We start from the raw sequence: 27,209 nt of genomic DNA, 5'->3' as shown, positions 1-27,209 counted from the left end.
GAGTGTCCTCCTCTCCTGGGACTGGCCCAGCAAGCGGGGACAGCCAGCAAGAACTGAAGCAGTGCAAAGCTGGGGTCTTGCTGTAGCCTAGGACTTGGAGTTTGGGCTGGAAAAGCAGTTTTCAGAGTTTGCTTTGTCCTTGGCCAAGAAAAAGCCGTCGCCTCCCAGAGGCTCTGCTATATCCGAGGAGTTGCTGTCAGGCAGCTCATGGTGAGCAGAGCCAAGAGGGAAGCAGGGGCAACCAGGAGCCGCTGCTCTGCAGGCAGCCGTGGGCAGCCGTCCACACAGGCAGCTGTCCACGCAGGCAGCCGTCCACGCAGGCAGCCGTCCACGCAGGCAGCTGTCCATGCAGGCAGCTGTCCATGCAGGCAGCCATCCACACAGGCAGCTGTCCACGCAGGCAGCCATCCATGCAGGCAGCCATCCACGCAGGCAGCTGTCCACGCAGGCAGCCATCCACGCAGGCAGCCATCCACGCAGGCAGCTATCCACGCAGGCAGCTGTCCACACAAGCAGCCGTCCTCACAGACACACGTCCACACAGGCAGTCATCCTCACAGGCAGTGCATCAGCTCCAGGGGGAGGCTGCCAGGAATTAGCCAACAAACCTCAACCCATCTCATTCTGGCCCCAGCAAAAAAGCAGCGTTGCAGCTTCCACTGGACATTGGCAGCCTGACCCTCCCTCGCCAGCACCGTCCTCGGGGTGCAGGCAGCTGTGGAATCTCAGATGTCTCATAGAAGTTGTGTCCCCCCTCCCTGGGGTGCTTGAAAGGGTTTCCCTCCACTGCCCTAGTTGCCTCTTTTCACAAAGTTTGCAGGGATTTTATCTCTTGAAACAATCTCTGCTACTATCAGATGGTATTAAATTTGGCCAGTGAGTTTGAAAGCTGGTGGGGGACTGGGTGTGGGGGGAGGAAGATGGCTGACAGCCAGCAAAGTGCTGGTTTGTGGAGAATCCCACCAGCTGAAGTCAAAAGTACTGATGCAACATAACGTGCCTGAGGCAGGCAGGAAAGGTAAAGGGCTCTGAGGAAGAAGGCATTCACGGGACACCAAGAGTATTTTAACATGTACCTTAAAGCATCGAATACGCTGAAACTGCTGTAGGTGCAGTAACAAGTCCTGGGTTATCTGCACAGTTATCTCCATGCTTGGAAGCCAAAGGTCATTGCACAAGCATTGACATCAAACACTGACATCAAACATTTAATCCCAATTTACCACTTTCTGAGCTGAAAACTCTGCATCCCTGTTACGGAATCTAACCAGCCCAGATAACTCGATACACCAGCTCCAACCCTTCTTGCCAGCCATCCCGGTCAGTGTGGGCCTTGGCTGGCAATTGATCCCTGAGGCTTTGCCACTGCTGCCAGTAACATCAAGCATCCCTGCGGGCAGCTCGGCTGCCCAGGGGGAGTGAGGCTGCGGCAGATGAAGCCGGGGCAGCTCTGGCTGTGGTTGGGGTGGAGGGGAAGGCAACACACTGGCTTTTTCTCTCACCTTTGCCTGATTTCCCTCCCTTCCACACTCCTTACTTTGCTATTTTGCCCCATCCTGAGCTGTCCGAGGACTGTGGATATTTAGTACACCTGGCAATACTTCTTACGGGCAGGTATAAAATGTCTCTCTGCACATATTTATACAGAAGCACATTACACCGACACCTGAGCGCTCACAGACGCACGCAGAGGTGCTCTCCCGCAGGTCTGCCCGTGTGCCTGAGCTCCCACGGGCTCCTCCCCAACCAACCCCCCAGCTGGCACCCCGACATGCCACCAGCCCAGCAGAGAGCCACAGCTGCTCATCTGACAGGCGACCACACCATGAGAGAGATCTAGCCCCTCTGCCTGCTGCTGCCCTCACTGCTGTCTCCTGCCTGCTCCCGCGGGAGGAAAGGGCTCTCCCATCCCTCGCTGCAGCTTCCTTCCCCTTGGAGCTGGTTCAAAGCCAGCCTCGGTGGCACCTGCAAAACATTTTTGCTTGCAAGTCTCAGAATCAAACAGTTTGGAACCGATACAAACAGCTCCTCTGTCGCTGTGGTGATTCTTGTTAGCACGGGGTGGGTGATGGGGAGATTTTTCCCCTCTCGCCTGTAAGTCTCACACAAGCTGAATCCACAAGCTGGATGGGAAATTAGCCATCTCGGCATTTTTCCACCTTACTTTGCTTTTTCGGTTGATGTCATAACGTAACATATGGCATCGTACAGAGAAATGAAAAACAAAAACCAGGAGAAACAAACCCCCTCCTGCCTTCCCCTGCCCCAGATCCGTTGGGGGGTTTACCTTCACCCCAAACTTTGTCTGCTGGAGCCAGAGCTGCTCCAGAGGTGCAGGACTGACTCGGGATGACCCATCCTGCTTGTACCAGCAGTGAACTGGAGTTTAGTGGGGCGAGCCTCATTCCTCAACCCCCCAGATCCACTAGCATTGCTCCTGAGATTTTTGGCCATGTTTGCACAGCTGGGGACAGGGTATCTGAGAGGGAACTCAGAGCCCAACCGTCCATCCAAGCCATGTCCCAGCTCCCCTGCACCAGCTCCAGGAGCACACAGCCCTTCTCTCAGACACAGCCTTGGAGGTGCCCCAGCCGTTCCCTGCAAGGACACATCTGTTTTATCACTGATGCTACCCTGCCTGGGGAGAAAGGGTATCAGAGGGAGAAACACTGATAATCTTATTGGTTGACAGAAACGCTGATGGCTTAATTTTCTAGCAGTAACCCTCTTCTCATCCCTCTGAGAAGAGACGCCCAAAGAAATACAGCAGCCGTTACCTGCCGGTGACTTCAATGTTGGAGACAGCATAGAAGTACTTGTACAAGTTCTCCCTCTGTACGTAGGTGCCCCCCAGGGCCGGTCTCAGCAGTCTCATCCGCAGGTCGGTCACAGTAAAGAAGTCTTTGAGCCCTTTGGCGCTCTCCAGACGGGTGTACAAGTTGTCCATGTTCTTGAGGTCAGGGCCAGCAAAGATGGCAAAGCGGTCCCTCACCTCGAACCGGACGGTCTTCTCTTTTTTGGAGCCCGCCCAGCGGGAATACTCCTCCGTGCAGAGGACCCTGTTGGCACTGGTGGTGGAGAGGTCCCGGACCCTCCGTGCTGGCATGCTGAAGGCCTCCATGCAGTCATCTGCGTAATATTGGTACGGGTGCCAAGTCCTCCCGTTGTCCAGCGACTTCTCCAGCATCATGATGGTGGGTCGGCCATACTCAAAGGTTATCACAATGTCATCTGTCAGCTCGATGCTCTTGTTCCAGGACAGCGTGATGTTGGCCAACAGCGGCTCCGGGTACCGGCGCCATGTCACGCTCTGCCAGTACGTGGCCAGCCCTTCATCCTCACTGTCGAACATGAGTTTCGGTGGGTGGGCCAGGTCCGGGTTGGAGGCATCGCACTCATCACTGCACAGGTACGGGTTCTCCTGGAACAACAACAACGGTCACGAGAGAAGAAGGCAATGCCTGGGCATCACGTGGGCATTGCGTGGGCATCGTGGGCACACAGCCGAGCTCGCACCACTACTGGACCCTGGTTTTAGCTGCTTGTGTCAAATGTTAACTGCTGGGCTGAACTGGAGTATGCTGGGGGTCTGGCTCTGGATGATGCTGTTTTTGAGCATAAATTTAAGACAGAAATACGTGGTTTTGCCTTTGCTATAAGAATGGCTGAGCTGTTTCCTTTGAAAGGCCCTTCCCTAAAGGGAAATCAATTTGGCACGAGGACAACGTTCATAGAAAGCGCTTTCTCTGAGACAGTCTCTGAGAAACTTTGCTTAAGCTTGGCCAAGTTACAAGCCTAAGGAAAACTGCGTTCACCCCTGCTCCCTAGCAAGAATGGAATGGCTAAAATCCCCAAAGTACATCCGTGCCTCTCATGGCTCCTGGTGCCAAATGGGCAGGGGACACACCGTCCCCCCAGTGCCTCTGAGCATGGCTAGAGGAGGGAAACCCAATTTCCCCAACTCTGAGCTGGGACAGGACTGGGCGGTAGCAGACAGAGCAGAGATTTGGGCTCCCAGTGTCTCCGTTGTCCCCACGACAGCATCCTGGCCTCAGGGACACGCAGAGCAGGTATGCTCGGGATGCACCCGCTCAGCCCGATGCGGTGACCATTGCTGGTCACTCAGTTCAATGTACCCAAACTAACCGGAGGCTGAGCTCACAGGGGATTGGGAAGGGAAGGGGGCAGGCAGCTCTGCGCCCACCCACCAGTGCCCAGAAGGGACCTGGGACCCCCGCAGCCTAAACACTGTCCTCAGCCACTTGCTGCTTCTCCAGGCACCCTTAGCCCGTGGCAAATAGACGGGAACATCAGTTAACGTCTGTCTTTGCAGAAACCGAGTTATGTAGCTGTGCCTGGCAGCCCCACAGCCCATGGGGACAGGCTCTTCCCAAGCCGCGCTGCCTTCCCCAGCTGCAGGCAGGAGATGCAATGGTCCTCACCCAGCCACAGGGACCACGGTGGGAAAGATGGCTCATCCCATCCAGGCGACAATGTCTGCTGCTACTTCTGCTACATCACTCATTGCCTGCAGGCCTGGGCAATGGGAGAAAAGGTCCAGCCATCCCATTCTGCCCACAATCGACAGTGCACGGCCAAGCTTGCGTGTTTTGCAGAGACACACGCACGCATCCACATGTGCTGAACTGCACTAAGGACACATCGTCACGGTCACACACCAAATGTTGAAGTTTTGGAGGCGGGCATCAGGGTTAGCTGTGCCAATGGGTTTATTGCTCATCCACACGTGTGTTAAAGCCATTGTTCCTTGCCCTGCAGCCCCTGCCTCCAGGAGCATGTGGGTCAGACCTGCCTCAGGGATGATGTGGGGCTGTGCTACAGTGGGTACCATCTGCAAACAAAACCTCTGCAACGCACTACAAATCTTTTTTGCATACGAATCATCTCTTTGTTGTTGCTTTACCTCCTTCTCGGACTCAAAATCCAGAGGATCGGGGAGGGAGAGGGATTGGTACGACAGCTGTGGTGGGACCCCCGTCAGGGGGGCAGAGCCACCTGGCAGAGGAGGAGGTGATAAAGCAGCTGGAGCTGCTCAGAGCTGATGGCTGGAGGCGAGGAGCTTGCTGGGGTGTGAGGTCTGGCCCTCCTGAGCGCAGCGGACTTGCAAGGTAAGACAGCTTGGGTTTTGCGGTTTGGTTTGTGAATGCTTTGTGTGTGGTTGGGAGAGTGTGGAAAGGTGCTGCGTGGAGGGAGCAGCGTGCTCCTGCCCGGGCTGTGCTGGGGTGCAGGGACCTGATGCTGGTACCTGGGGTCTCAAACAAAGGAGGTGCAGGGCTGGGGTCTGCGCAGGCTGGCTGTGTCCCAGGGCTGGGAGAGCCCTGCTGCAAGCGTGGGAACAGGCGGCTCCTGTGTCCACAGCACTGGGGACTGATCCTGCACCATGGGCTTGCTTTGGCCTGGGACACCGTTGGGAGTCTAAGTGCTTGTGACGTGCTTTTAGGGTGCCCCATGTACATCCCAGGCAAAGCAGGGGAGGAGATCTGGCTCGTACAAATGGGTGTTCTCAGGTGCAAAGTGGGGCTGTGGGGTTGCACTTTGAATATGGAAACTACTGTGTAACATGAGGTGCTTTGGAAAATCTGGGCTTTGCTACCTCCAGCTGGGCAACCAAAAGTCTTGGGAACTACTCTGAGCTTCTCCACTCCATGTCTGTAAAATGGGCCTCTGGTGCCTCCCCGCAGCTCAGAGACATGCACTGAATGTGAGCAACTGTTTGCACAGTGAGTGGAGGCCATAGGGCTGAGTAGCCTAGAAAAGCTCAGGAGGACATAAATAATTCTGTCTTCTGAGTAGTGTGTGAGTAGCACGCTGTAAATGAGGCAGAAGACTGCTCCACCAGCAGTGGGGATAAAACAAAATAGCGAGCAGCTGATCTGTACGTGAGCACCAGGCTCCTTTGCAGGGGATGCAGCAGCAGCCTTGGGGAGAAAAGGGGACTCCTGTAAATAAAGCATGTGTTGTCGTGCATGTGTGCATGAGGCTGCCATGGAAAGCAGCAGAAGCCAGTTGATAAAACAGGGTAAAACTCATCCTGCTTTCAACATTGTCTTGCTCTCAGACACACACCTGCCCGACAGTAAAGCCATGAGTGCCGTGCTGGGATTTACTCCCCCTGTTACAGCCTGTTGAGCATCGTGTGGCTTTTGCCGTCTCCGTGTGTGCTGGGAGGAAGGGCTGCAGCCGGAGCTGCTGAGCTCCGGTGCGGTGCCCATCCCCGGAGCAGGGTGGCTACTAAATGGATGTTTCGGTTGATGTTTTAAAAGCAAATGGCTGGATAGTTTTTATTCTTTTTTACTTGCTTGCAGCTGTGCCAACTGAGCAAGGGAAATCAATGGAGTGTTCAGGCTTGCTCGGGTGGGTGAGGGCACCTGCCCAGGTGCTCCCCATTCCCTTCCCAAAGAGGGGGGGATGCCCTGAGCAAGGGGAGATGCCAGATGGGGTGTGGCAGAGTTCTGAGCCATGCTGGGGGGTCCTCTCCTGCTGTGACATGCTGTTCCGGAGCAGGGATTAAAAAAACCTAAGGTATTGACATATTTAATATGCTCTCCTGACTCGTCACGTTCAGGGGAATTGTTTACCTCTGCTAATGAGACACAGCTTCCTGCTAGGGGATGTAGCTGCCTCTTAGCGCAGCTTTACAGCGGTGGCTGATGGAAAAGGAAGAAAAATCCCCATCAGCTGAAGCGCTGGGGGCTCTGAGTACATTTCCTGTGCTGAGGCAACATATTGTGTTGCAGTATGGTCCTACTGCCAATGTGGTCATACAGATGGCTTAATAGGAGGGTCCTGAAAAGACCATCCGGGAGGTCTGTTTTCAGCTCTTGTCTGAAAGAGGGTGCAGCAGTGCAGCATCTCGGTGGGTTCAGGTGGGCAATTGGCTTGAGATGGCAGCAAAAAGTTCTCCAATAAACCCGACTTGTTGCTGAGAGTGGCTCTCTATGAGCAGGAGTCTGCGTGCACAGAGCCGTCCTGGCAAGAATGCTCTTGCCGTGTGGCTTCCTTTCCTTGTGTGTGGCAGCTGTCGAGGCTGCCAAAGTCCTTAAGCTGGTCTAAGATGACTCTCCACTGAGTATTTGCCGCTTGAGTTATCCCCAGAGCGGCCACAGTGGCCAGCTTCACCTTCAGGGCTATGGATGATGCTCCTATCGAGGCTTCCTTAAGCAGTGGCCAAATTACACAAGGGAAGGACTCTGTGACCAAACCACAGTAAGAAAACATTACCCAGACCAGTAAAGGGTGGCCAGGGTGGGAGGTGGGACAGGTTTCCCAGGAGCACTGTGAGGGAAGCAGCCAAGTTTGACAAGTGTGATCCCCCTCCCACTGTCCCGTCTGGAGGGACAGGGCTAGCCAGGCATGTCTCTGGCAGGGGACCTGGCGGGTCAAGAGCAGGGAGAAGCGGAGCCAAAATTCTGCCTGTCCCCCATATGCTCGTCCCAGAGATCAGGGAACGGAGGTGCACAATCTCTGATGGCTCCTGTACAACATCCCAACCTGTAAACATGCTCAGCTCAGCAGGCACCAAGCCCAAAGTCGTCTGTAACCACTCCGATGCTCTGGAGTGGCACATGGCTCGAGAGCTGCAGGGTTGTAACAGGGCAAACGCAAAAATAACCTCTAAGTGACAGTGCTGAAATGTGGGGGAGAGCCTCAAAAGCCACCGAGTGAGTCACATCACTACGGCTTCCTCTGCTAAAATGAAGTGTTCCTTTTTGGTTTTAGGTTTATTGAATTGTTCTTCCTCCATGGGATGCTCAATGCATTTTCTGCTGGTGGGGTGGTTTGAAGTCAGCCGGGAGGGCAGGGGGGAGCGGAAACAGATGGCCATACTTTGGCTGCTCCATTGGTCCGGGTAAGATCAGTTATAGCACTGTTGAAACAATTCCAGGTATTATTTTTGAATCTGGTTTCCTCCTCCAAGCTGTGTGTCCTCCAAAGGATCTGTCCAAAGTCTCAAGATATTTACGTCTTCAATCTAAAAGTCAGAATGCATTAGGCAGGCAAACTTGGTCTCAGTGAGCTTAAAATAAACCAGTTCACTTTGAGTCTCACGCTATTAAATCAGTCGTGAGTGTCCTCATGGCAACTAGATGTTGCCGGTTTCCAGCTCTCCAGCATGCTCTTTTGGTTGTTCATTTCTTGAGGGTGCACTAAAGAGCACTGCAATCTTGCTTAGCCCCAGCTCAGCCCAAAGGGGCAAACTGCAAGAGCCTCGTTGAGGACGTTGTCTTAACAAATGGCATCATAGCGAGATCATGCCTCCACGGGGCAAATCATAGAATGATTTGGTTTGGAAGGGACCTTTAAAGGTCATCTAGTCCAACCCCCTGCAGTGAGCAGGGCCATCTTTGAATAGATCTGGTTGCTCAGAGCCCCGTCTAACCTGACCTTGAATGTTTCCAGGGATGGGGCATCTACAGCCTCTCTGGGCAACCTGTGCCAGTGTTTCACCACCCTCATTGTACAGAATTTATTCCTTATATCTACTCTGAATCTACCCTCTTTCAGTTTAAAACCATTACCCCTTGTCCTATTGCAACAGGCCCTGCTAAAAAGTCTGTCCCCATCTTTCTTATAAGCCCCTTTAAGTACTGAAAGGCTGCAATAAGGTCTCCCCGGAGCCTTCTCTTCTCCAGTCTGAACCACTCCAACTCTCTCAGCCTGTCCTCACAGGAGAGGTATTCCAGCCCTCTGATCATTTCTGTGGCCTCCTCTGGACCCGGTCCAACAAATCCATGTCTTTCCTGTGCCAGGGGCCCCAGAGCTGGAAACAACTCCAGGTGGGGTCTCACCAGAGCAGGTCGGAGGGGCAGAATCACCTCCCTCAACCTGGTGGCCACGCTGCTTTTGATGTCGCTTAGGATACGGTTGGCCTTCTGGGCTGCAAGCGCACATTGCCAGCTCACATCCAGCTTTCATCCACCAGTACCCCCAAGTCCTCCTCAGCAGAGCTGCTCTCAATCCCTTCATCCCCCAGCCTGTACTGATACCAGGGTTTGCCCCGACCCAGGTGCAGGACCTTGCACTTGGCCTTGTTGAACCTCTTGAAGTTCACATGGTCCCAGTTCTTGAGCTGGAAATGTGTCCCAGTCCTGGTGACTGCAGACCCAGCCCTTGGGTTTTGCCTCCTCTGGGTGCCTGGGGTCAGTGCTGGGTAGAAAGGCTGCAAAAGTGACTTTCTGAAGGTGACATCAGGGACTCGCTTCTTGAGAAGGATTTCTTAAGAAACAAGATATTGGTCTGACAAGGCATGGTGATGGGAATGCAGGATGCTGCAGTGAAGCTGCTCCCCACCTTGCTGGGGAGGGAGGAAAACAGCCACAATAAAAGGCCCCAGTTTTACAAAGTCCAGCTGGTTTCCAGGGCTCTTAATGAGAGCACAAAGTTGTTTTGCTTTTTTTTCCTGGCAGATAATGCCATTTTTAAGCCTCATAGCAAAAAATTATATATTTTTGTAGGTGAAATTACTTGATTAATCATTAAGCTGTTTAATATTTTAAACAAACTAGACATCTGTTGTCAATGGTGAAAGCTGCATGGAAATAAAACTGCAGCTTTTAGGAGATCTCCATGCCAAACGGAAGCTGGAAAGCAATTGCAAACACTAGCTGCACAATGAAGAATAATAATAAAAATAATAATAATATTAAAAGGAAAAAAATACCCAACATTTGAGCGAGGAAAAATAAGTAGATGATGTGAAATTTGGTACTGCTCAGCCAAGGATGCTCATCACGGCTCCCACAACCTGGTGTGATTTGTTTAATGGTGTCTTGGCTCAGGGAGTTGCTTTGCTTTCAGGGGTCTCTTCTGCTTGATGGAACTGTGGTGTTTAAGCCAAGGCCTCTGCTAAAACCCAGGTCACACTGGGACCAACTTGTTTTTAATTACAGTCAGTCTCCTAATAAGAATAATGACAAGGTCTCATCAACTTGGACTAGTTCTGGAAATCCAAATTTTGAATTTTTTTAGTTGGGGGAGGGGGAATCCTTGGATTTTTATAGGAAGGGGAAAAATGTTGAACGTATTTCTCTGGCACAAAGTTCTACGCTGTTGTGTGGATTGCTCTTGGGTCCTTTATTCTGTAGTGGGTTTTTTCCCCAAGAACTGGCTTTCAAACTCAACCAGAAAGCTCTCAGCCCTTGGGTGTCTCCAGGCTCTTCTGCAAGCACTGATGATAGTTGGGACCAGGGACTGTTTGATCACCCCCTCCGTAGCCTGAAGAGCCGGGTCTGGTTCCCTCGACACAGGGAGGAGCTTCCTGCAGTCTCTGAAATGAGAGATCTGCTTAATGAGCAGGCTCCTGGAGCAGCCAGGAGAAGGTCTGGTGCCCACCAAAGGCTGTCCCTCCTGGCCCTCGCAGGGCCGTTAGCAGCAGCTAGCACCTGCCACCGCTGCTGGAGGTGGAGGAGCTGTGGGTGAGGAGGGTTTGCATGGTGCTGCCCCTCTTATCTGTAGGTTTTCTGAGTGGCACAAGGAATTCAGGGGGAAAATATCCCCGTGTGGAAGCAGTGTTTTGCTGGCCTGCAAGTCAGGTGGCTGCTGGAGGAATTTCAGTGGGGCAAGAGCACAGAAACCTCCTTCCCTCCTTCTCAGGAGTGCTCGTGGCTGAGGAAACCTCGGTCTGAGCCTCCAGCTCCACCCAGGAGGGGACAATTCCCTCTTTAGCACCTGCCCTGTCAAGCCATGATGCTTAAAGACCTCTCGGTGTGTTCCAAGGCCCTTCTGCTTCTTGCAGGGCACCTACAACCCTGCCTTTGATTTTCCACTTAAAGGTTAGCTGATGAGGTTCACAACGTCCCCACACTGCCTCGCACAGCAACAAAGTCCTTAAGTTGGTATCAAATTTCCTTCAGATCCTGCAAAACAACCACAGTGGCAAAATCCTCGCATGCACCTGATCCCTCCCGCCCTGCTAATGTCCCTGCCGTGGACCGGTGCCACCGTGGGTGTCCTGCAGCTTCCCCTTCCCCAAACAACCCACCTGTCATGGAGAGGAGTGATGGCCATGGCAGATGGGGGTCCCCAACCTGTAGAGGGGAGCGGGGGCCAGCCTGCTCCACCCCTGCCTCTCCCACGGGTATTCTGGAATACATTTCCCCCTAAGTTTTATCTTCTCCCCCTCTTTCTCCCCATCCAGCACCAAGTTGGATCCGTTTGCTCAGGAGGCTGCAGGATAAAGCTGAAACAATTGTCTCGGCGCGTTTGCTTTCCTGCTCTTTTACGCTCCACTGAGTTCCCCTGATTCATGCCAGGATTGAGCTGTGGGGCTTCGCTTCACCTCCATCCCCTGCTCTGGCTCCCCTGGCTGTGCTGGGACTTCGCAGGGATCTCTGTCCCTGTCCCCATCCTGGCTGGGCTGCGGCACCGGGAAATAACCCACCGAGCAGGGAGGATGTCATCCCTGACCCAGCCCTGGTGACAACAGCCTTTATCCGCCCCACTGATACCGAGTTAAATCTATTTTCTGCAACGCAAATTTTTGACAAGGGTCACACCGAGCAATGTGCATTTGCGGAAACTTCCTTGATTTTTCTTTCCATAACCGCTACAGGATGCGATGCTCTTTCACAAACAGAATTGCTTTTACCCGGGAGAAAACGCAGGGTCGTCCTAACATCATTATGGGGTATTTTCACTCTTGATGCTTCTGACCTGAGGGTTCAACTGCTCTATCTGGATTTATGAAAAGACAAGGTGATTTTATGATCAAAAATAACATTTGTGGGTAATTAAATCTCATGCTTCAGGGCATAAACCATAACCTGCCAGTGGCCAGGATGGGACTCCCAGAGAACTGGAAATATTCTCTGACAATTAATTTTCACTCTATTCATGGGCTGGGAGGGATCAGAGGGGTGAAACAACCGTAATTAATTTACAGCGATTATTTCCAACAGCTGGCAAGTGGCATAACTCACAGGCAGAGATGGCTGGGAGCATGCAGATAATTGAGGAGAAATACGAGGCCCCTCTTGAGCCAAACAGTTGCTCACCAGCCCTTCCCTGTGAGCCTGGGTGAAGGTTGGTGCCCTCCTCACTCAATGCACGGACGCAGGGGGACACCAGGAGCCGTGGGGAGGCCACGTGGGGCTGCCTGGCCGGGGTCCTCTCCTCTTGCACACTAATTACCCCATCCCCTGGTGCCCAAGCGGGCTTTCCCCGCAGCACGGCTGTGACTCGAACCCAGCGAATGTCTCGGGAACAGCTTTGCCTGCGCCGTTTTGGGATGCCTGCTGGCACACAGGGAGGGGTCCCTGGTGGGGCCAGCACCGCAGCATCGGGCTGCGGAGATGCTGGGGGTGCTCTGAATGCAAAATGAGCCTTTTCAAAATGAAATCTTAATAGCTTTCTTCAAGATGCTATGTTTTCTTCTATTTTTTTAAAAAAATACCACTTTGGTCAAGCTCTATATATTTTAGATAATCCAGAAGCTGTCTAATATGGTAGAAGATACAGTTTTCCCAGGGGCTGCCTGTGTGGCTGCTGCCTGAGAGCCGCTCGGGTGCTCGGGAATGCTTCAGCAAACCCCTTGTCCATACACCCCGCAGCCATCGCTCCCTTTTTCATGGTAACCCTCCAAGGAGATTATTTTAAATGACCTGTTCTGGCAAAGCATCTGTGGTTGGTGAGGGGTTATTTCGCAGCTTCACCTCCCAGGGGAAGGGCAGCTCCGGCTGGGAGGCAGCGGGCTTCTGGGCAGGGATCTTGTGGGGATGGGATGGGATGGGATGCTCAGGGTGGGCTGGTGGGGTGGTTTGCTCACCCATGTGTCCTTCCCTCAATGCCTCTCTCCCCCCAACCATCTGCAAGGGGCTCTTATTAGGGCAGAGACAGCAAAGGGGGAGAAAACCATCCTCGCTAACAAGCTGTTTGCTGTTTATGAGCAGGTAAAGGCAGAGCTGGAATGAATTATTAATAGGGTGGAAATGGGGTCCCTCCACAGATCTGCTGCTAATTCTGGCTCAGCTGAATGTCACTCCCTCCATCTTCCCCCCCAGCCGTGGTCTGGGGGATTGATTGCTCCTCCGCTTCCTGCCCCTTCCCCCCGGATCGGAGATTGTCCGAGCGCAAGGTCACCCCTCGGCACGGGCGTTAGGACACGCTTTGCCTGCGTGCGGGATTCGGGACAGCGTGAGTCAGCAGAAACTGGCACCACCGGCTTTGTGGCACAGCTTTTAGCAAGTACACGCCGGGACGCGCTCAGCGAGACATTTTGCTTTGCTTTTTGCCTCTTCTGTTTGGCCTGAAGCAGATACTCATTCACCGAACAGCGTGCCGCTCGTTCAAGGCTCTTGGGCTCCCCTGGGCCCGTCTCTCCGCTGGAGAAGAGATTCAACCCGTACTCGCAGCTGCTCTTCCCCTTCCCCCTCCAGCCTGCTTCTGAATTCGAGAAGCATCTCGTTCGTATTTCATCCTAGCTCAGCACTGTGCCCTTCTCTCCACCAGCCGTGGGGAAACATCACAGTGCCAGACAGGGTCAGGTGGTGGCAGTGCCATGTCCTATCTCCAGGTGGGGAAACTGAGGCAGGAAGGGATTTCAGGAGCAGGTCTAGGCTTCACTGGGAGTGTTGAGGGCTCCACCTTTCTGAAGATTGAGCTTCCCCAGGCACCCGCAGCTGGGCAAAGTAGTGGCTCCTTCACTCAGTCTTGACATGAGGGTCAAGGCAAACCATGAGGGTCAAGGAACTCTCAGGTCTCACCCCACGCTGTCTCTGAAACTCGCCCCATGGTCTCCTCAGCACCTCCATGAAAAGGGTCTGAACTGCTCTCTGCACTGTAGATGGTACAACCTCTGCAGGAGGCTGACATCCAGGCAGGACGCGTTCTCTCTGCAAAGGGAGGATCTGGAGGGAGATACTGTCCAGCACACACAAGGACCGACCCAAGTCACCCATCCACCCTTGCAACGCAGGCAGCACTGCTTGTGCCCAGACACAAATCCCTTCATGCCCACTCTGGTTAAGCCAGAAATGGTCAGAAAATCTGGTGACACGATGAATTTTAACCTCCAGACTGAAATCAGCCCCATTCACAGGTGACCGCTCCAAGAAGGGCCTCGAGCACACTGTTTGCAGGGTGACCTCGGGGCAGCACTTCCATTTGCAAAGCTCCAGGATGGCCAGGCAGCAGCTTGGCTTCTACTGCTGGATCCACTGCACAGCCCCTTGTCCCAAAAGACGTGTGTGCAGCCGATTTGTGGGTGACACAAGGGTTAATGCCACCCAGAAAATTCCACTCCTAAGCAGATAATCTTGTCTGTTCTGGGCACACACACACATTGCCCACAGCCCGGCCTCCCATGGAATAATTTTTGAGCAGCTCTTTCTCTGTGAACTGCTAATCCCCCAGTGAGCCGCTCTAACCCCGTCCCTCCTGGTGCCCTGGCCTCACCTCTGCACCCACCTCCCTGCCGGGGCTGCACCCCTGCAACTGCTCCTTTTGCAAGTTTGTAGGTTAAGGGGTGACCTAGAGTCTGAGATCAGAAGCTGATGAACCAGACACCCTTCAGCCAGCAACCACGGGCACGCGTTCAAAGATGCAGGCATTTAATCCCATTGACTGCTTTTTAGTTTGTCTCCAAACCCGGACTTTCTGTACCCAAGAGTTGCAAGCTTTGCTCTTCCCAGGGCACTTCCCTGAAGCTTGTCTACAAATAAGCTGTTTGGATCCTGCCCCTTCCCTTCTCTGCCAGATTATTAAACCCTTGCATCTTGCTAAAGAGATGTATCTGTGTCCGCAGCCCCACGCAGCCCCTACCAGCAGGAGCACAACAGCAGCGACCCATGTGCTGGGCTCCGAGTGCATTATTGATTCAGGACTAAGAAAATGCTTAGGAAGTAGGAAAAGTGTCCTGCTCTCTAAAAGCTTGTGCGCCTTGTAAGCTCAATACATGCAGCCTTTGCAGAGAGGCTCGCTACGCCGCTATTAATATTTTATTCTGTAAGAGAGGCCCTGATAGTTTGAATGGGGGAGGGAAGGATGCAGAGGCTGGGGGTGGAGGCTCTGCTGTGGTCCTCAAATGGAGATGCAGCTCTTCCCCAAAGCCTTTATGGGGGGAGCATGGTTGGGTGGTGGATACCCCTGCACCCACCCCGGCCTCTGATCAGGGCTTCTGTGTCTGCTGCATCAAGCACTCTGCTTTTGCTGTTGCATGAAAAGTATTTGGCTGCTTTATGCTCTGTTTTAGGGGAACAGTTCAGCAGGTGCCTGTTGGTGGCTGGGACCATGATCAGCTCTGGCTGTCCCCGAGGGCAGGACTGCGATCCTCTCCTCTTAGAGAGCTCCCCCAAACCCCCTTAATGGCAGCACCATGGAGCTGAAGCAGCTGACTTGGCCAGGGGATGGGGGCTTATAAACCCTTTGGCTGAGAGTAAAAATCAGTTCAATCTGTGCTAGTTACCCCTTTGGGATATTCCCTCCAAAGCAGACATGGATGTCCTGAGGGCAGGGCTGGACCCAGCGGTGGCAGCATCCACGTGAAGCTCAGTGCTGGGGGAAAGGAGACCCCTTGCCCATGCTGGAACGTGCAGCAAAATGGGTGCTGGTCCTGGGCTACGGGCACCTGGGTGCTGGAGCCACCCGGCACCGCTCATGGATGTGTGACCCTGCAGCCCGCTCCAGCGCCCATCACCACGCTGCTCTAATGACACGCTGGTGCTCGCCTGCCCTGCCACTTGTCGGAGGCAGAGGCTGGAGTCACGGTGCCGTGCGTGGAGCTGCTCCAGGGAGGGGAGGCTGCTGCATTAGTGGCTTCTGCACAGATGTGAGCAAGCAGGAGTGGTGGGAGCCAGCTGGGATGAGACCCAACCTGGTGGTTCTGCATTGCTGCGTGCCTGCGCCCACTCCGCTCCTGGACGAGCAGCCCCGGCCAGTCCCCTCTTGTGGCTGGAGCCTACTTGGGGACAGCTGACAAATGAAGAAGGCCTCACGGAGCCAAAAGCTGCAGGTCTCCCTAAGCCTGCCTGCTCGTAGCACGGAGCAGCGGTGCAGAGGCACCGGTGCCGAACACTGGAGCAAGCGCAGGCTGGGGCAGTGGAGCAGGGGGGCTGCGGGGTCAACGCTGCAATGTGGCCCCTCTGTGGGTCCCGGTGACTCTGCCTGAAAGATGGGGGGACTTGTGAGAACCTCATGGGACACGTCTGAGACTGCAGGGGAGGGCACATCTGCCCGGGGCGAAGGCTGGAAGTCCAAACTGCTGTTTGCCAGGGGGTCTTAGCTGGGGCTTTGCAGGCATTAGCTTCTCCCCATGGACATCTGAATGGTCACCGAGCAGCGCTGTGCAGTTCATGGAGGAAAACTGGTGTTTTTCTAGCACTTGAACTGTCTCAGTAACGCCTGGGGCACATTCAGCACTGCAGGCTGGGTGCCCAGGGAGATGGATGCCTTCGAGAGGGGAGCAGCAGCAGCAGCGGTGCTCACACCATCTCGGTGGAGAACTCCTGCTAAGCAGGTCAGCAACAGCCCATGTGCATAACAACTCTGGCAAGTCAGAAATTCGGGCTCTGCTAGCCAAGCATTGCTGAGCTGCTGCTGCTCACACTTGATGGAGCTCACCATCTAGGTCAGAGGAGGAATTCATTAACCTCGGGGACCCCCCAGCCATCGCTGTGTGGCCACAAGCGCTGTACCCTGCTGAGCTGCTTGTGCCGTGGGCAGGGGGAGCGGCACTGCTTGGGCACGTTTCCATTTTGGTTTCTCCAAAGCCATGGGGTGAACCAGGTGCAGCGCTTGGAAGGTGCCTGTTGAGGACATCAGGATTGTTTGCTCGTCACTGCACTGCCCCAGAGCGTAACCGTGGGGGGGAGAGGTGCCCATCCAGTGCCGTACGTGATTTTGCAACCCCACTTCTGCAGTTTGCTGCTTGTCGCTGCTGCCGACGACCCAGCTGTTGCTGCACACGGCGCTGCAGCCAAGCGCTCAGCCCCGCAGCCGCGCCTGGAGCAGAAAGCAAAGCGGTTTGGGTCATTTTGGAGGTGATTTTCAGATGGATCAGTGAACTGGTCCGACCGACCATGGCTTCGCAGCCTGCGTGCTGCCACAGGGTAACAGTGGGGACGCGGCTGTCACTTGTGTGGGACAACGGGCAGGTTGTGGGGCTGGGTCAGCCTAAGCTCCACGCCTCAAAATTCTCATGGTAAAAAGGTTGTTTGGGGTCTGAAACTGTAACTGGGCTCAACTAAGGTTAAAACTGGACTTTCACTTAGGGAAACCCGAGTGTAGAGAGCACTCCTTCCCACTCAAGCAGCCTTTTCTGAAGGGAGAATTCCTTTTAAATTTTAATGGGAAATCGTATCTCTGCTATAGAATACAATACAGATTTTAAAATTAATAAATAGGAAGGACTTCCCTGAATCCCTTAGTCTTGAAAAGTTGCTTATGGAAACCTGTGATACATGGAGTTAGTGTATGAGTGAGTGTAAGAGCTGCTCTCCTGGCTCTGGCCACGCTCCCCAGAAAGTCTTCAGAGTCACTTCTCTCCAGCTTTTCCCATCTGGACACTGTTCCCTTTGAAGAGCAAAGCTTTTCTCAAAAGCATTTATTCTTCCCCATCTCATTCAAGGTGGGGGTAAACTTTCTGCTCACTGTACCAATTAAATCTACTTGACAGCTTGATTTTTATTGCTGCGTCTTTTCCATCAGCAAGTGGAAATGATCCTTGTTAGGGGAGCAGCATCCCACTTTACAACAAGATGAATCCCGAACTGGGCATTTAAGGAAATTGCTACAGACTGTGAGGGGAAATCCCGTTTGCTCAGCACTCTCTAATTTAAAGCTGAATTGTATTCTTTCATTTTCTGTAAAGCCTCTGCTTTTATAACACCGAGATCCTGCCGCACTCCAGAGTAGCCTCTGTGGCAGTAGTATGTAATTTGCTGAGCAGCTAATAACATGCAATCCAAGGGTCTGGCCCCAAGGGCAAGGAGCTGCTGATCTTGACTTCAAATAGTGTTGTCTGCAGCAACCCTGATGCTGAGGAGTGATTAAGGGTGGGAACAAAACCGAAAGGCCCCGGCCCTTTCTCCCATGCTCGAAAGCAATGCCACGACGGGTGCAAGGGGTGGATTAGGGAAACTTTCATCCAGATGGAAATGGCAGTTGCCTCTTCCAGGCTTTCCCCAAAGGAAAGGGGAGTATCTTCCAGGTGTTAATTTAATGTACTGGAGGGTTCAAGGGAGAAAGGGGGTTGTTAGCCCGTTACAGATGTGAAAAGATGCGGCTTTCCATCCCCACAACCCTGACCGAGAGGTCATGGGCAATTTGACAGCAGAGAGTGGATTTCTTGTGCTGCTGACTTTTGGCATAAAGGCAAAATGATTGTTCCCAATGCCATATAGGTCCCATAAGGAAGGGCAGAGGGAGCTCTGACTCTGCTACGGTCAAGGATGGGTTTGCAACCAACAGTGGGTAGTGCTGATTTATACAAGGAGGGAGAACATCCACTTTCCTTGGAAAGGATTTTCCATTTGACTTGTCTACAGGCTTTGCTCAGCCCAAAGTTGCCCTTGAACCCTGGGGCAGTGGCAAGGCTGAGGACTGCTCACGCTTTGCCCCCATTTCTCCTGTCTGAAACAATGTGCACGGACACATCCCTTGGGCTGGGTGAGCTGGGGAAGGGCTGTGGGTTTTGTCTCTGCTCAGGGTACCAGAAGGGCTGAATCCATCCTTAAACCACCAGATCAAGCTGCATCTTTGAAAATGCTTTTCAAAGAGCATTTCTGAAGCAATTCCATTTTCTTTCTTACTTTAAAAACTTCGACTTTAGTTGTAACCATCCCCAAACTTGCAATCCTTTGTTTGCACTTAAACAGGGGTATGAAGATATGGTTGGGTAGGGTTGTATGTGAGATGGGCTAAGCATGTAGGGAAAAGTCTTTCTGTGCCCAAAAGCTTGTCTGCTTTTTCCAGATTTAGCATCTGGTCTAAAAAAGAGAAATGGTTCTTTAGTACAAGCCTTATAACCACATGTCATTCAGAAAAGTTTAGCTAAGAATTAAACTAAACATCACATTTGGCTGAATGTGTGATGAATAAATAAAGCCTTTTCCTTTCATGTACCTGTGCCAAAATCAACAAGCTCTATTAGCTGATGAAACAATGCTGACGCCAAATAAAAATACCCCTGACCCATCAATACGGGCTAAGAGCTCGGCCCTGCATCAAAGACCGTTGTCTAAACAAGAAATACTGTCTCGACACCTCTGGGGAAAAAGAAAGGGCTCCCATCCTGGCAGCAAGCTGGGCTCCCTGTGCCGCCGGCTGGGTGAGGGAAGCTCTCACTGGGGTGTCAAGGAGCAGCAAAACCATTATGTGATGGCCGCTCTCTCACAGGCAGGCTGCTCCGGACAGCTCTCCTTGCTTTTGCTAGAATAATTTGGAAACCACCTGAGCTGCAAATGTATTTGAAGCAGGGACCGGGGTGTTTGCTTTGGTGTTTGCTTGCTCCCCGTCACCTACCCTGTGTGTAAATTGTCCACAAAACCTGCATATTTTTTTAACTTGTGTGCAAAATGCCGACGCTTGAAAGTGAAATTCTTAAAGGTCCCTGCTCAGTATCAAAGAAGTGCTTCAGCACCTCAGAATATCTCAATACCTGGGAGCACCCTGCCAACTGTGCCATCCTCCTCCTCCGCAGGAGGGTGGGATGGTGAAGTAACGCCACATCTCCCCTCTGCCCCACGCGGCCCGTGCAGCTTTGCTGATCCCCAGCCGTGCCTGTCCTGCAAATCCCTCTCATTTGAAATCTGCATTTAGCTGCTCCGTGCTGTGCCCTGGATGTGATCTCTGAAGTCTCACCTTTTCCTCAACATTCTTGGTTAAAAGATCTGTTCCCTATTAGTCTTCAGTCACGCTTTTAGATTCATTCAGGCTTGTATTTACTTATCCATCTGTTTTCCTGCTCCCACCACTCCCCCTGCCCTGCCAGAAGGGAAAGTACAATTCATTTTCCAGGTGACCCTGCCAGAAAGGCATTGACATGAATAGGAGAAGGTTCAGCAACTGTGGAAAAAGCAAAACCCCGAACTTTAAGCTAAATGCTTCCCAGCCAGAAGGGAGCAGACAGATGTGACTAGAATTGCTATAAAACAGAAAAGACAATTCTCTCAATAATTCCTGCAATCTTCCAGACGCCTCCTTTTGCTGAACTCTCTGTGAGTGCTGCTCGAAGTTGTTACAACCGCAGCATGCGATCCTGCGGGCTGTGCAACGCCTCCCCGCTCCCGGTACAGCCTCGTAGGAAACACTCGCTGTCTGACAGGGTCCTGACTTTCACCAGGACTCTCCTCCTCTGCCTGCCCGCAGCGATGCTCCGCACAGGGACATCGTCCAGCTCCCTCCTGTCTGGTTGCCTTAAGCATGGAGGGATGTTTGTGTGTCTTTAATTTTGACTTCAGTTGTCTGAGCAGTGCAGGCGTCCTGCCAGGCTGCGCTTAATTCTGAGTAACATTAGTTTAACTGCACGGACAGTACCCTGCTGTTTTGAAAGACACCTAAGAAAGCAATATAGTCACCACAAGAACTTCTCTGCTGGAAAGCCAGGCTCCTATGAGAACCCACCTGTTACATAAAAATAATTAAAACTTGAAGAGAAAGGGTAACAGGACACCAAAAGGCATCCGAGCAGGCTGGCAGGCAAGGAGCTGCGCAGGATTCATGTGAGCCACTAACCCTCCCCTCTCGCAGCAAGGGCCAGGGCTTGGAGGTTGTAACGATCGGTGGGCAGCGACATTGATTTTTGTCCAGCACTTCCTTTGCGCAGGGGTAGCAGAACTCCGCTCACATCCTCTGCGGGCTCCGCTTGCCTCTCTCTGCATGTCAATAGGTGTCAAGTCACCACCCAGGACTGGGGATGGAAAGGCCATTTCTTGCTGATTCCACTTTCTACTGACCATAAGGGGATGCTCAGCAGTAAATGGCCACGTGTCCTTCTTTGTGACAGAGGCTGTGCAAATCTACCTTGATGGCCTCCCAGCACAGATCACTCAAGTCCTTAGGCTGGACTAGAGCCCGTACCCCTCCTGCAGCCATCTCCTACTCTCTGCACTAAGCGCTGGGTGGGCTCCTTGCTCACCTCAGCAGGGCTGCTCTTCATCTGCTTCATTTTTAAAACTCTTTAATCCTCCAGGACTGGTGTAAGATGGGGGAGAAAGGGCCATCAATACAGCAGCATTTCATAAACCTATCCCAAAACCATAAAAAACCCCTTGCAATATATTACTCCTATTCTTAGCTTGATTCTTCACCAGGGAATTGCTCCGGGACGTTGCCATGAGTGCTGGTTTCTGGTTTGGCAGATGAGAGCTGGGCCAGGCACGCACCCCGGGGTGAGGCAGGGACAGGAAGGCAAATCCATGTTTTGCATTTGTGTAACTCCCATTCACGGCTGTACACGGTGTTTGCAAGTGTTACAGCACATGGCAGGCGTACGCTACAAGGAAATACTGCTGGTGCTCAGAATAGAAAGATTTTAGCTCAGTATTGACTGAATCAAGAGATGTAGAGAGCTGATTGCAGTTTGTGTCTTTTGCTTCCTTGGAGGTCAGTGGAGCTGAAGTGTGGAGCATCCTTAGACAGAAAGAGTTTGTAAATAGCTGCAGTGAATGTAGTGGAAAGCAATCTGCTGCTCATCTTTTAATCCTTCTGCAGGCAGTCAGATAAATGAAAATACAGACTGACCCATCAATAGTTAACTGTTTTATTTGCAACCTTTGACTTAATCTTTCTTTTCAAATGATCTTTTAAAAGGAAAAGTTGCTACTTATCTGGAACTAGTGAAAATGTCTTCCCTGGTACTAATGAGACCCCTTAAGCTGGAGGGAACTGGCAGCGTGTTCTGACAGTCATAAATGTTTGGCATCCCTTGGTATCAAAGCAGCATTTTTCTCTTGGATTTTCAAGAGATGCCCTGAGCTGGTTGGGACCAGGGTATTTTCTAGGTGGCAAACTGAAGCATGGGGTATACAAGCCTGGATAATGCTGGCGATAGAAAATGGGACTCCCCTCCTCTGATTTAGAGGGAGAACTCCCCTTCTCATTACAAGCAATAGAAGAAAAAATAGGTATTTTTAGAAGACACTCCTTGTCCAGTGCTCAGCCTAGTGGAAACCCTGTCAGCATGGGCTGGCTTGGTCCCTGTGCCCAAACTGCGTGCTTGGACCACTCCTGGAGGATATTTGGGAGGGGACGTTACAGCCATATTGTTTTGCTCTTTGCTTTGACCCCTGAACTCTTTTTAACAATGTAAAGCCTTGTGAATTATAAATCAAATGTTCCTGCTGAGCTTTGTGGTGCATGGAATGAAATGCAATGATTAATATTTAAGAGAAAATAAGTTAAAGATTTTAACTACAAGGGCAAGTGTTTGTCCACAGAGTTTTCTCATGTGGAGGCTAGAAGAGAGGGAGAACCACGTTTTCAGGGACTTCTGTGAAATTTGTGGCTGTCAGACCAACTGCCTGAGCTGCCGGTGTGCTGGGGCCACGCTGGCACCCACCGCCCTGCCCCTCACTCCTGCTGAGACGCTGTACCCACCTCTGATAAAACCCCAGTGCTGGTGCAGCCTTTTGGGATGGGACTGGTGAACGCACCCCACACACTTTAGCAAGCAGAGGGACATGCTCAGAGCAGCTCGGGTTGTGTGCTCGCTGGGGGCAGAGCTTTCCCAAAACCCAGACCTTACCACCCCAGACCAGGAGTTGCTCAGCCCTCCCTGGCTCCTCCTCACCCTCCCCTCAGCGTGCCGGCACGTTCCCTGCTCTAGGGCTGAGCTGCTGTCAGCACAGCACCAGGACGGGCAGGACACCTTCTCCCCATTTTGCAGACCAGGAGACTGAGAGCTCAAGGCAGCAGCCACCGTTGCCACCCTGAACTGAAATGTCCCTTATAATGGCATCTCGGCAGGACACTGCCTCTGGCCACCTGCAAGCAGAGTGTTATAACACATCAAATAAGGAGGGAAACACTTACATGGGTGCAGAACCTCTCCGGTGGGTCCCCACAAGTGATTCCTGCCGGATCCACCCGTACTGTCACATAATCCTTCATCCGCATGGCCTTTGGTTGACAAGCATAAAACTCCCATGACGGGCCATCGTCCGTGGTCACCCAGGACTTGCAAATGTCATACTGTCCCATGGCCAAGGGGAGACAGTGCAAGAGGAGAGCAACCAGGTAGAGCATGGCAGCTGCGGCCAAGTGTGGGACCCCTGGGCGAGGGCAGTGCCGAGAGTCCCGAAGAAGGCAGCTACTGGGCTAGGGGTTGCTCTCGGGATCAGCATGGAAACTCCTCATCTAAAAATGATCCAGTCAAAGGAGATCCAGACGGTAACAGGAATGATCCCACTCTGCACGCTGTATTTGGATGTGGAAAGTTTCTCTCGATGCAGAAGCCAACTTTGCAAATCACTTGATTGGGAAAGTTTTGGCTGGAGTTGCTGATCAGTGGTCAAAAGTCTTCCTTAATCTCATTTCCCCCCCCCCCTTTACTGTACTGAAACAGCTTCCAAATCAGCATGAAAATATCTAGAGGTGACTCCAGTCAATCAATAGAAAGATCATGTTCTGAGTTGCTGATGAAATTTGATAGGGCAAATTGGAGAGGCTGTGAGATGGTGCTGGATCAGGTTTTCCTCAACTTTCTTGTCTGCTGCAAATGCGTCGTTGTGGAAAGTGCCTTAAATTGTGATCTGCCTTAAATGATTATTGGGGCTTTTGAACGTTAGTACGTAAAATAAATACAGCATCTGGTCATCAGTACAACTCTGACAAGAGAGACTCTTTGGAGCTAAAATTCCTTCCTCCCAAAACATAAACACGTTGGGTGGCAAGATCCGCAGTGGTCCCAGCAGGATGCTGGGTGGTCAGGGGGTTGACAGGAACAGCGCTGGCCTTGCTGCTTCTCCCTCTGTGTCTTGCAGCGGTGGCGAGGCACTCACAGGCGAGGATTTCTGTCTGAGTCTGCCTTTTGGCAACTGAGCATCAAGTTCCCGAAGCCTTCAGCTGCAAGCCATGCTGCTACCTGAGGTCTCCTCTCTCTTTCATGGTCAGGACAAAGGGAGAGTTCATTAGCAGGCTGCACCTGCAACAAATTGAAAGACAAATTAGCTGGGAGCAAGGCGGGGGTGCAGTTGGAGCAACAAGGCTTGTAAGAAAAGGGGTCCCCCAGGAGACACAGTCCTCAGCTGGGCTTCCCAAGCCACAAGCCAGGGCTTTGTAAAAGGGAGATATACAACTTTAATAAAAAGAAATCCATAGTAAGATGCTTATGGCTCTTCTGCAATTCGTGAGATGGGAAGGAGTGCTGCCCCATTTAAGGTATCTGGTTTGTAACAGCAGCTGGACAATAAGAGCCCTAATGGGTCTTCAAATAATATCAAGAAGCAGCTATAGGTCATTAGAAGACGGAGAATATGCAGACACAGAGCAGGGACAGACAGACAAATTGATAGTCTTAAAAAGATAAGAAAAATAAATAGGACAGCTGGGGAGACAGATACATTGTCCAGCATCCCCACATATGATTTATCTGAACAATAACATTTAATAAAAAACAATTTAAAGTCCTAATAACATTTAAGGTTTACCTAATACAAAGAGCAATGACCTTCCCAGTATTCATTTCAGGTTAGAACAACATTTCTGCAATTTTGTCATCTTTCCAGTAGAGCTATAAAAATCTTAAGTAATTACAAAACAAAATGACAAAGAACTGGAAAAAAAGAAAAGAAGTAGCCAAACCCTCTGTCAGCATTAGATCCAGGAGGGAGATCTCATACGAGAAGGTGGGAGGCACATATCCAGAACAGAAATTTAGCTCTGGATAATTCCCTTTCTATTTGATTCCCCAACTTTTTCTTCCACACTATAGGGATGTCTGCTTCAACGGCATGCTTAGTATCTGCTTTCTCACAAAGCTCAAAAACTCCAGGTTAACAGATGCATTGATCCATGTTTGGGGGCTTCACATCGCTGTGCTACCATCTCCCTTTCCCCCCTTTTTGGTTGAAAGATTGCCGATTGAGATGAATGAGTTCAGAAAACAGAAGCTATCTCTCATGCTTCATCGCCAGCTCTCAAAGAAGAGCCTATTATAGCTGCGTTGGACCTGAATAAACTCCCAAAGAATAGACTGGCTGCTATTTTCACATTATGAGTAAATGTAGTAAAAATAATAAACTGGTGTGACACAGTGTTTGTAAGTCCCGCTGACATCAGAGCTGTCTTTTCAGTGATAACAAGTCAGTTTTAACAAGTCAGTTCCTAATTATTACATCAAACTTGTCACAGTCAAGTGCCTAATAACAGCGGAAAGCGTGAGACTCCAGTATTGTACAGAAAACAAGCAGGGTAGTTTTAATGAGGACTCCAGCCCTGTTAAGTTTATGGATCTATTTTCATAGCCTTAACAATTCTATTTTGCACTTGAATGGCTGTCAGGGAAAAACCCAGGCAGAAAGGATCTATAATATCTATTAGTGTCTTGTTATGCTGACTAAACGTCAGATTTGCAGGGAAATAAAAATTTGCCAGAAAATTTATTTACTGTCAGTCAATCAGCCAGGCGTGCAGGTTCCCTGCGAAGTCTGCGGTGCAACACTCAGCCGGTACAGTCCCTTTGCAGAAATAGTTGCAGAGTGTTGCTCTGAAATAAGCCAGCATACTGCAAACGGGGGAGAGAGCCTCTCGGAATTAAAGGTTTTGCCCTGCTTGATTTGGTTTGATTCTTAGAAAATAAATCTTCACCTGATGTTATTAAGAAACTGCAGTTCACGGGAACAAATAGAATCAATGCTCTTTGTTTTCTTTGAAGAGTACTCAGCAGTCGCTGGGGACTGATAGCCAGAGTATTAAAAACACAGAATTAGATTGTATCTTGACTTAGCTGGTTCCTTTTTTATTATTATTGGATTAACACCCTATTGAAATAAAGGGATGACGCTGAGCAACAACCGAGCTGCTCTGGAATTAAGACCAAAAAGTAAACTCAATGGAGTTTTCAATTTTCTTTCAGAAGTGCTGCCTTCAAAATAAACCCCAACCACTCTTCCCCCCCCCCCCCCCCCAACCCTGATCAAGCGCGAGTTTTTCTCTTCTTTTCCCTTCCCCTCCACCCTTAAAAGCGAAGTTAGGAAACACCCGCTCTGCCTGCGATGTGACAGGAGGCTGAACCCTCCGAATAACGTCGCAAAGCTCAGAGGAGCGCCGGGCTCCCAGAAGAAAATCCTCCAAATCTCACTCGCATCCAGGCGCTCTCCTCAAGGCGTTTGCGGTTCCAGGCGAACCGATGCCGCTCCCCCCCCCCCCCTCCGCCCCCCCGGTTTCTTTTACACTAAAGGACTTTTAGGGACTGCAAGGGCTGTGTTAAAAGTGGGCAAAGCGGAGGGGAGCATCCCCGCCTGCCCAGCGCTCCGCGGCAAACTCCGAAAAGGAAAAATAAAATCCAGCCCGATGTGGGGAGCCGGGGGGGGGGTGGGGTGGGGGGGGGTGGGGTGGGGTGGGGGGGGAGAGACACCCTGGGGGAGCCAGGGAGCAACTTCGGACACACACACACACGCTGGTATTGGGGCGATGGGGGCAGAGGGCAGTTGCCGGCACCGCGCGCTGCCCGCCGCTCCCCCCGTCCGCCCCCTCCCCTTCACCCCACACCCCCCCCCCCCGCCGCCGCTGGCCGGTGCTCGGCGCTGCAGGTCCTTACCGGGAGGGAGCTCTGCGGCGCGGGGCTCCCGGCGGAGCCGTGAACTTCGGGGCCGGGGGGGACCCCCCCCACACTCCTCCCACCCCCCCACCCCGTCCCTCCTTCCCCAGCCCGGCGGGCAGCCAAGGGCAGATGGCCGGGGAAGCTTTGTGCAATCCCTGGCTCCCCTCGCAAGTTAATGCCGAGGCTGAAATCCCTTTTGCTCTCACTTTCAATCACAATCGGAGCTTTTATCTCCGTGCCTGATCCCGGCTGCGTAACTTCCTCTGTGCAGCTTTAGCACACACCATCCCACCGGCGAGCAATGTGCTTCTTAAAGGTGCAGGGAGGAAATGCGGGCGGGGAGGGGGGGGGGAGGAGGGGGAGGGAGGAGGAGGAGGAGGAGGGAGGAAAACCACCCGAGGAAGAGGAGGCTGCGAGCCGGGAGCCTTCAGCCCCGGCGGCTCCCGGTGGGGCGGCTGCAGCATCCCCGCCGTCCCGGCTACCGGGCAGAGCC

At 52.1% G+C, this 27,209-nt stretch overlaps 1 protein-coding gene across 6 annotated transcripts in view; it reads right to left on the bottom strand.

Moving 5' to 3' along the window:
* The window catches only part of NTNG2 (netrin G2), a 52,319-nt gene extending 25,525 nt beyond the window's left edge, over positions 1–26,794 (bottom strand). For all 6 annotated transcript variants that reach the window (XR_012625843.1, XM_074846139.1, XM_074846140.1 and 3 more), the window contains exons 1-3: positions 26,714–26,794; positions 22,987–24,097; positions 2,778–3,421 (exon numbers count right to left, since the gene is read on the bottom strand). Coding sequence is in view for 5 of the 6 variants with exons in the window: in XM_074846139.1 (XP_074702240.1) it covers positions 2,778–3,421; positions 22,987–23,199 (857 nt within the window). In the remaining variant the exon portion in view is untranslated. The remainder of the gene's footprint in view (positions 1–2,777; positions 3,422–22,986; positions 24,098–26,713) is intronic.
* Positions 26,795–27,209: the final 415 nt, after the last annotated feature.

The sequence above is a fragment of the Strix aluco genome, chromosome 20 (assembly GCF_031877795.1).
Source record: "Strix aluco isolate bStrAlu1 chromosome 20, bStrAlu1.hap1, whole genome shotgun sequence".
NCBI classification, from domain to species: Eukaryota; Metazoa; Chordata; class Aves; order Strigiformes; family Strigidae; genus Strix; species Strix aluco.
The sequence above is the reverse complement of the archived record's forward strand: the minus strand, read 5'-3'. Positions and strand labels throughout refer to the sequence as shown.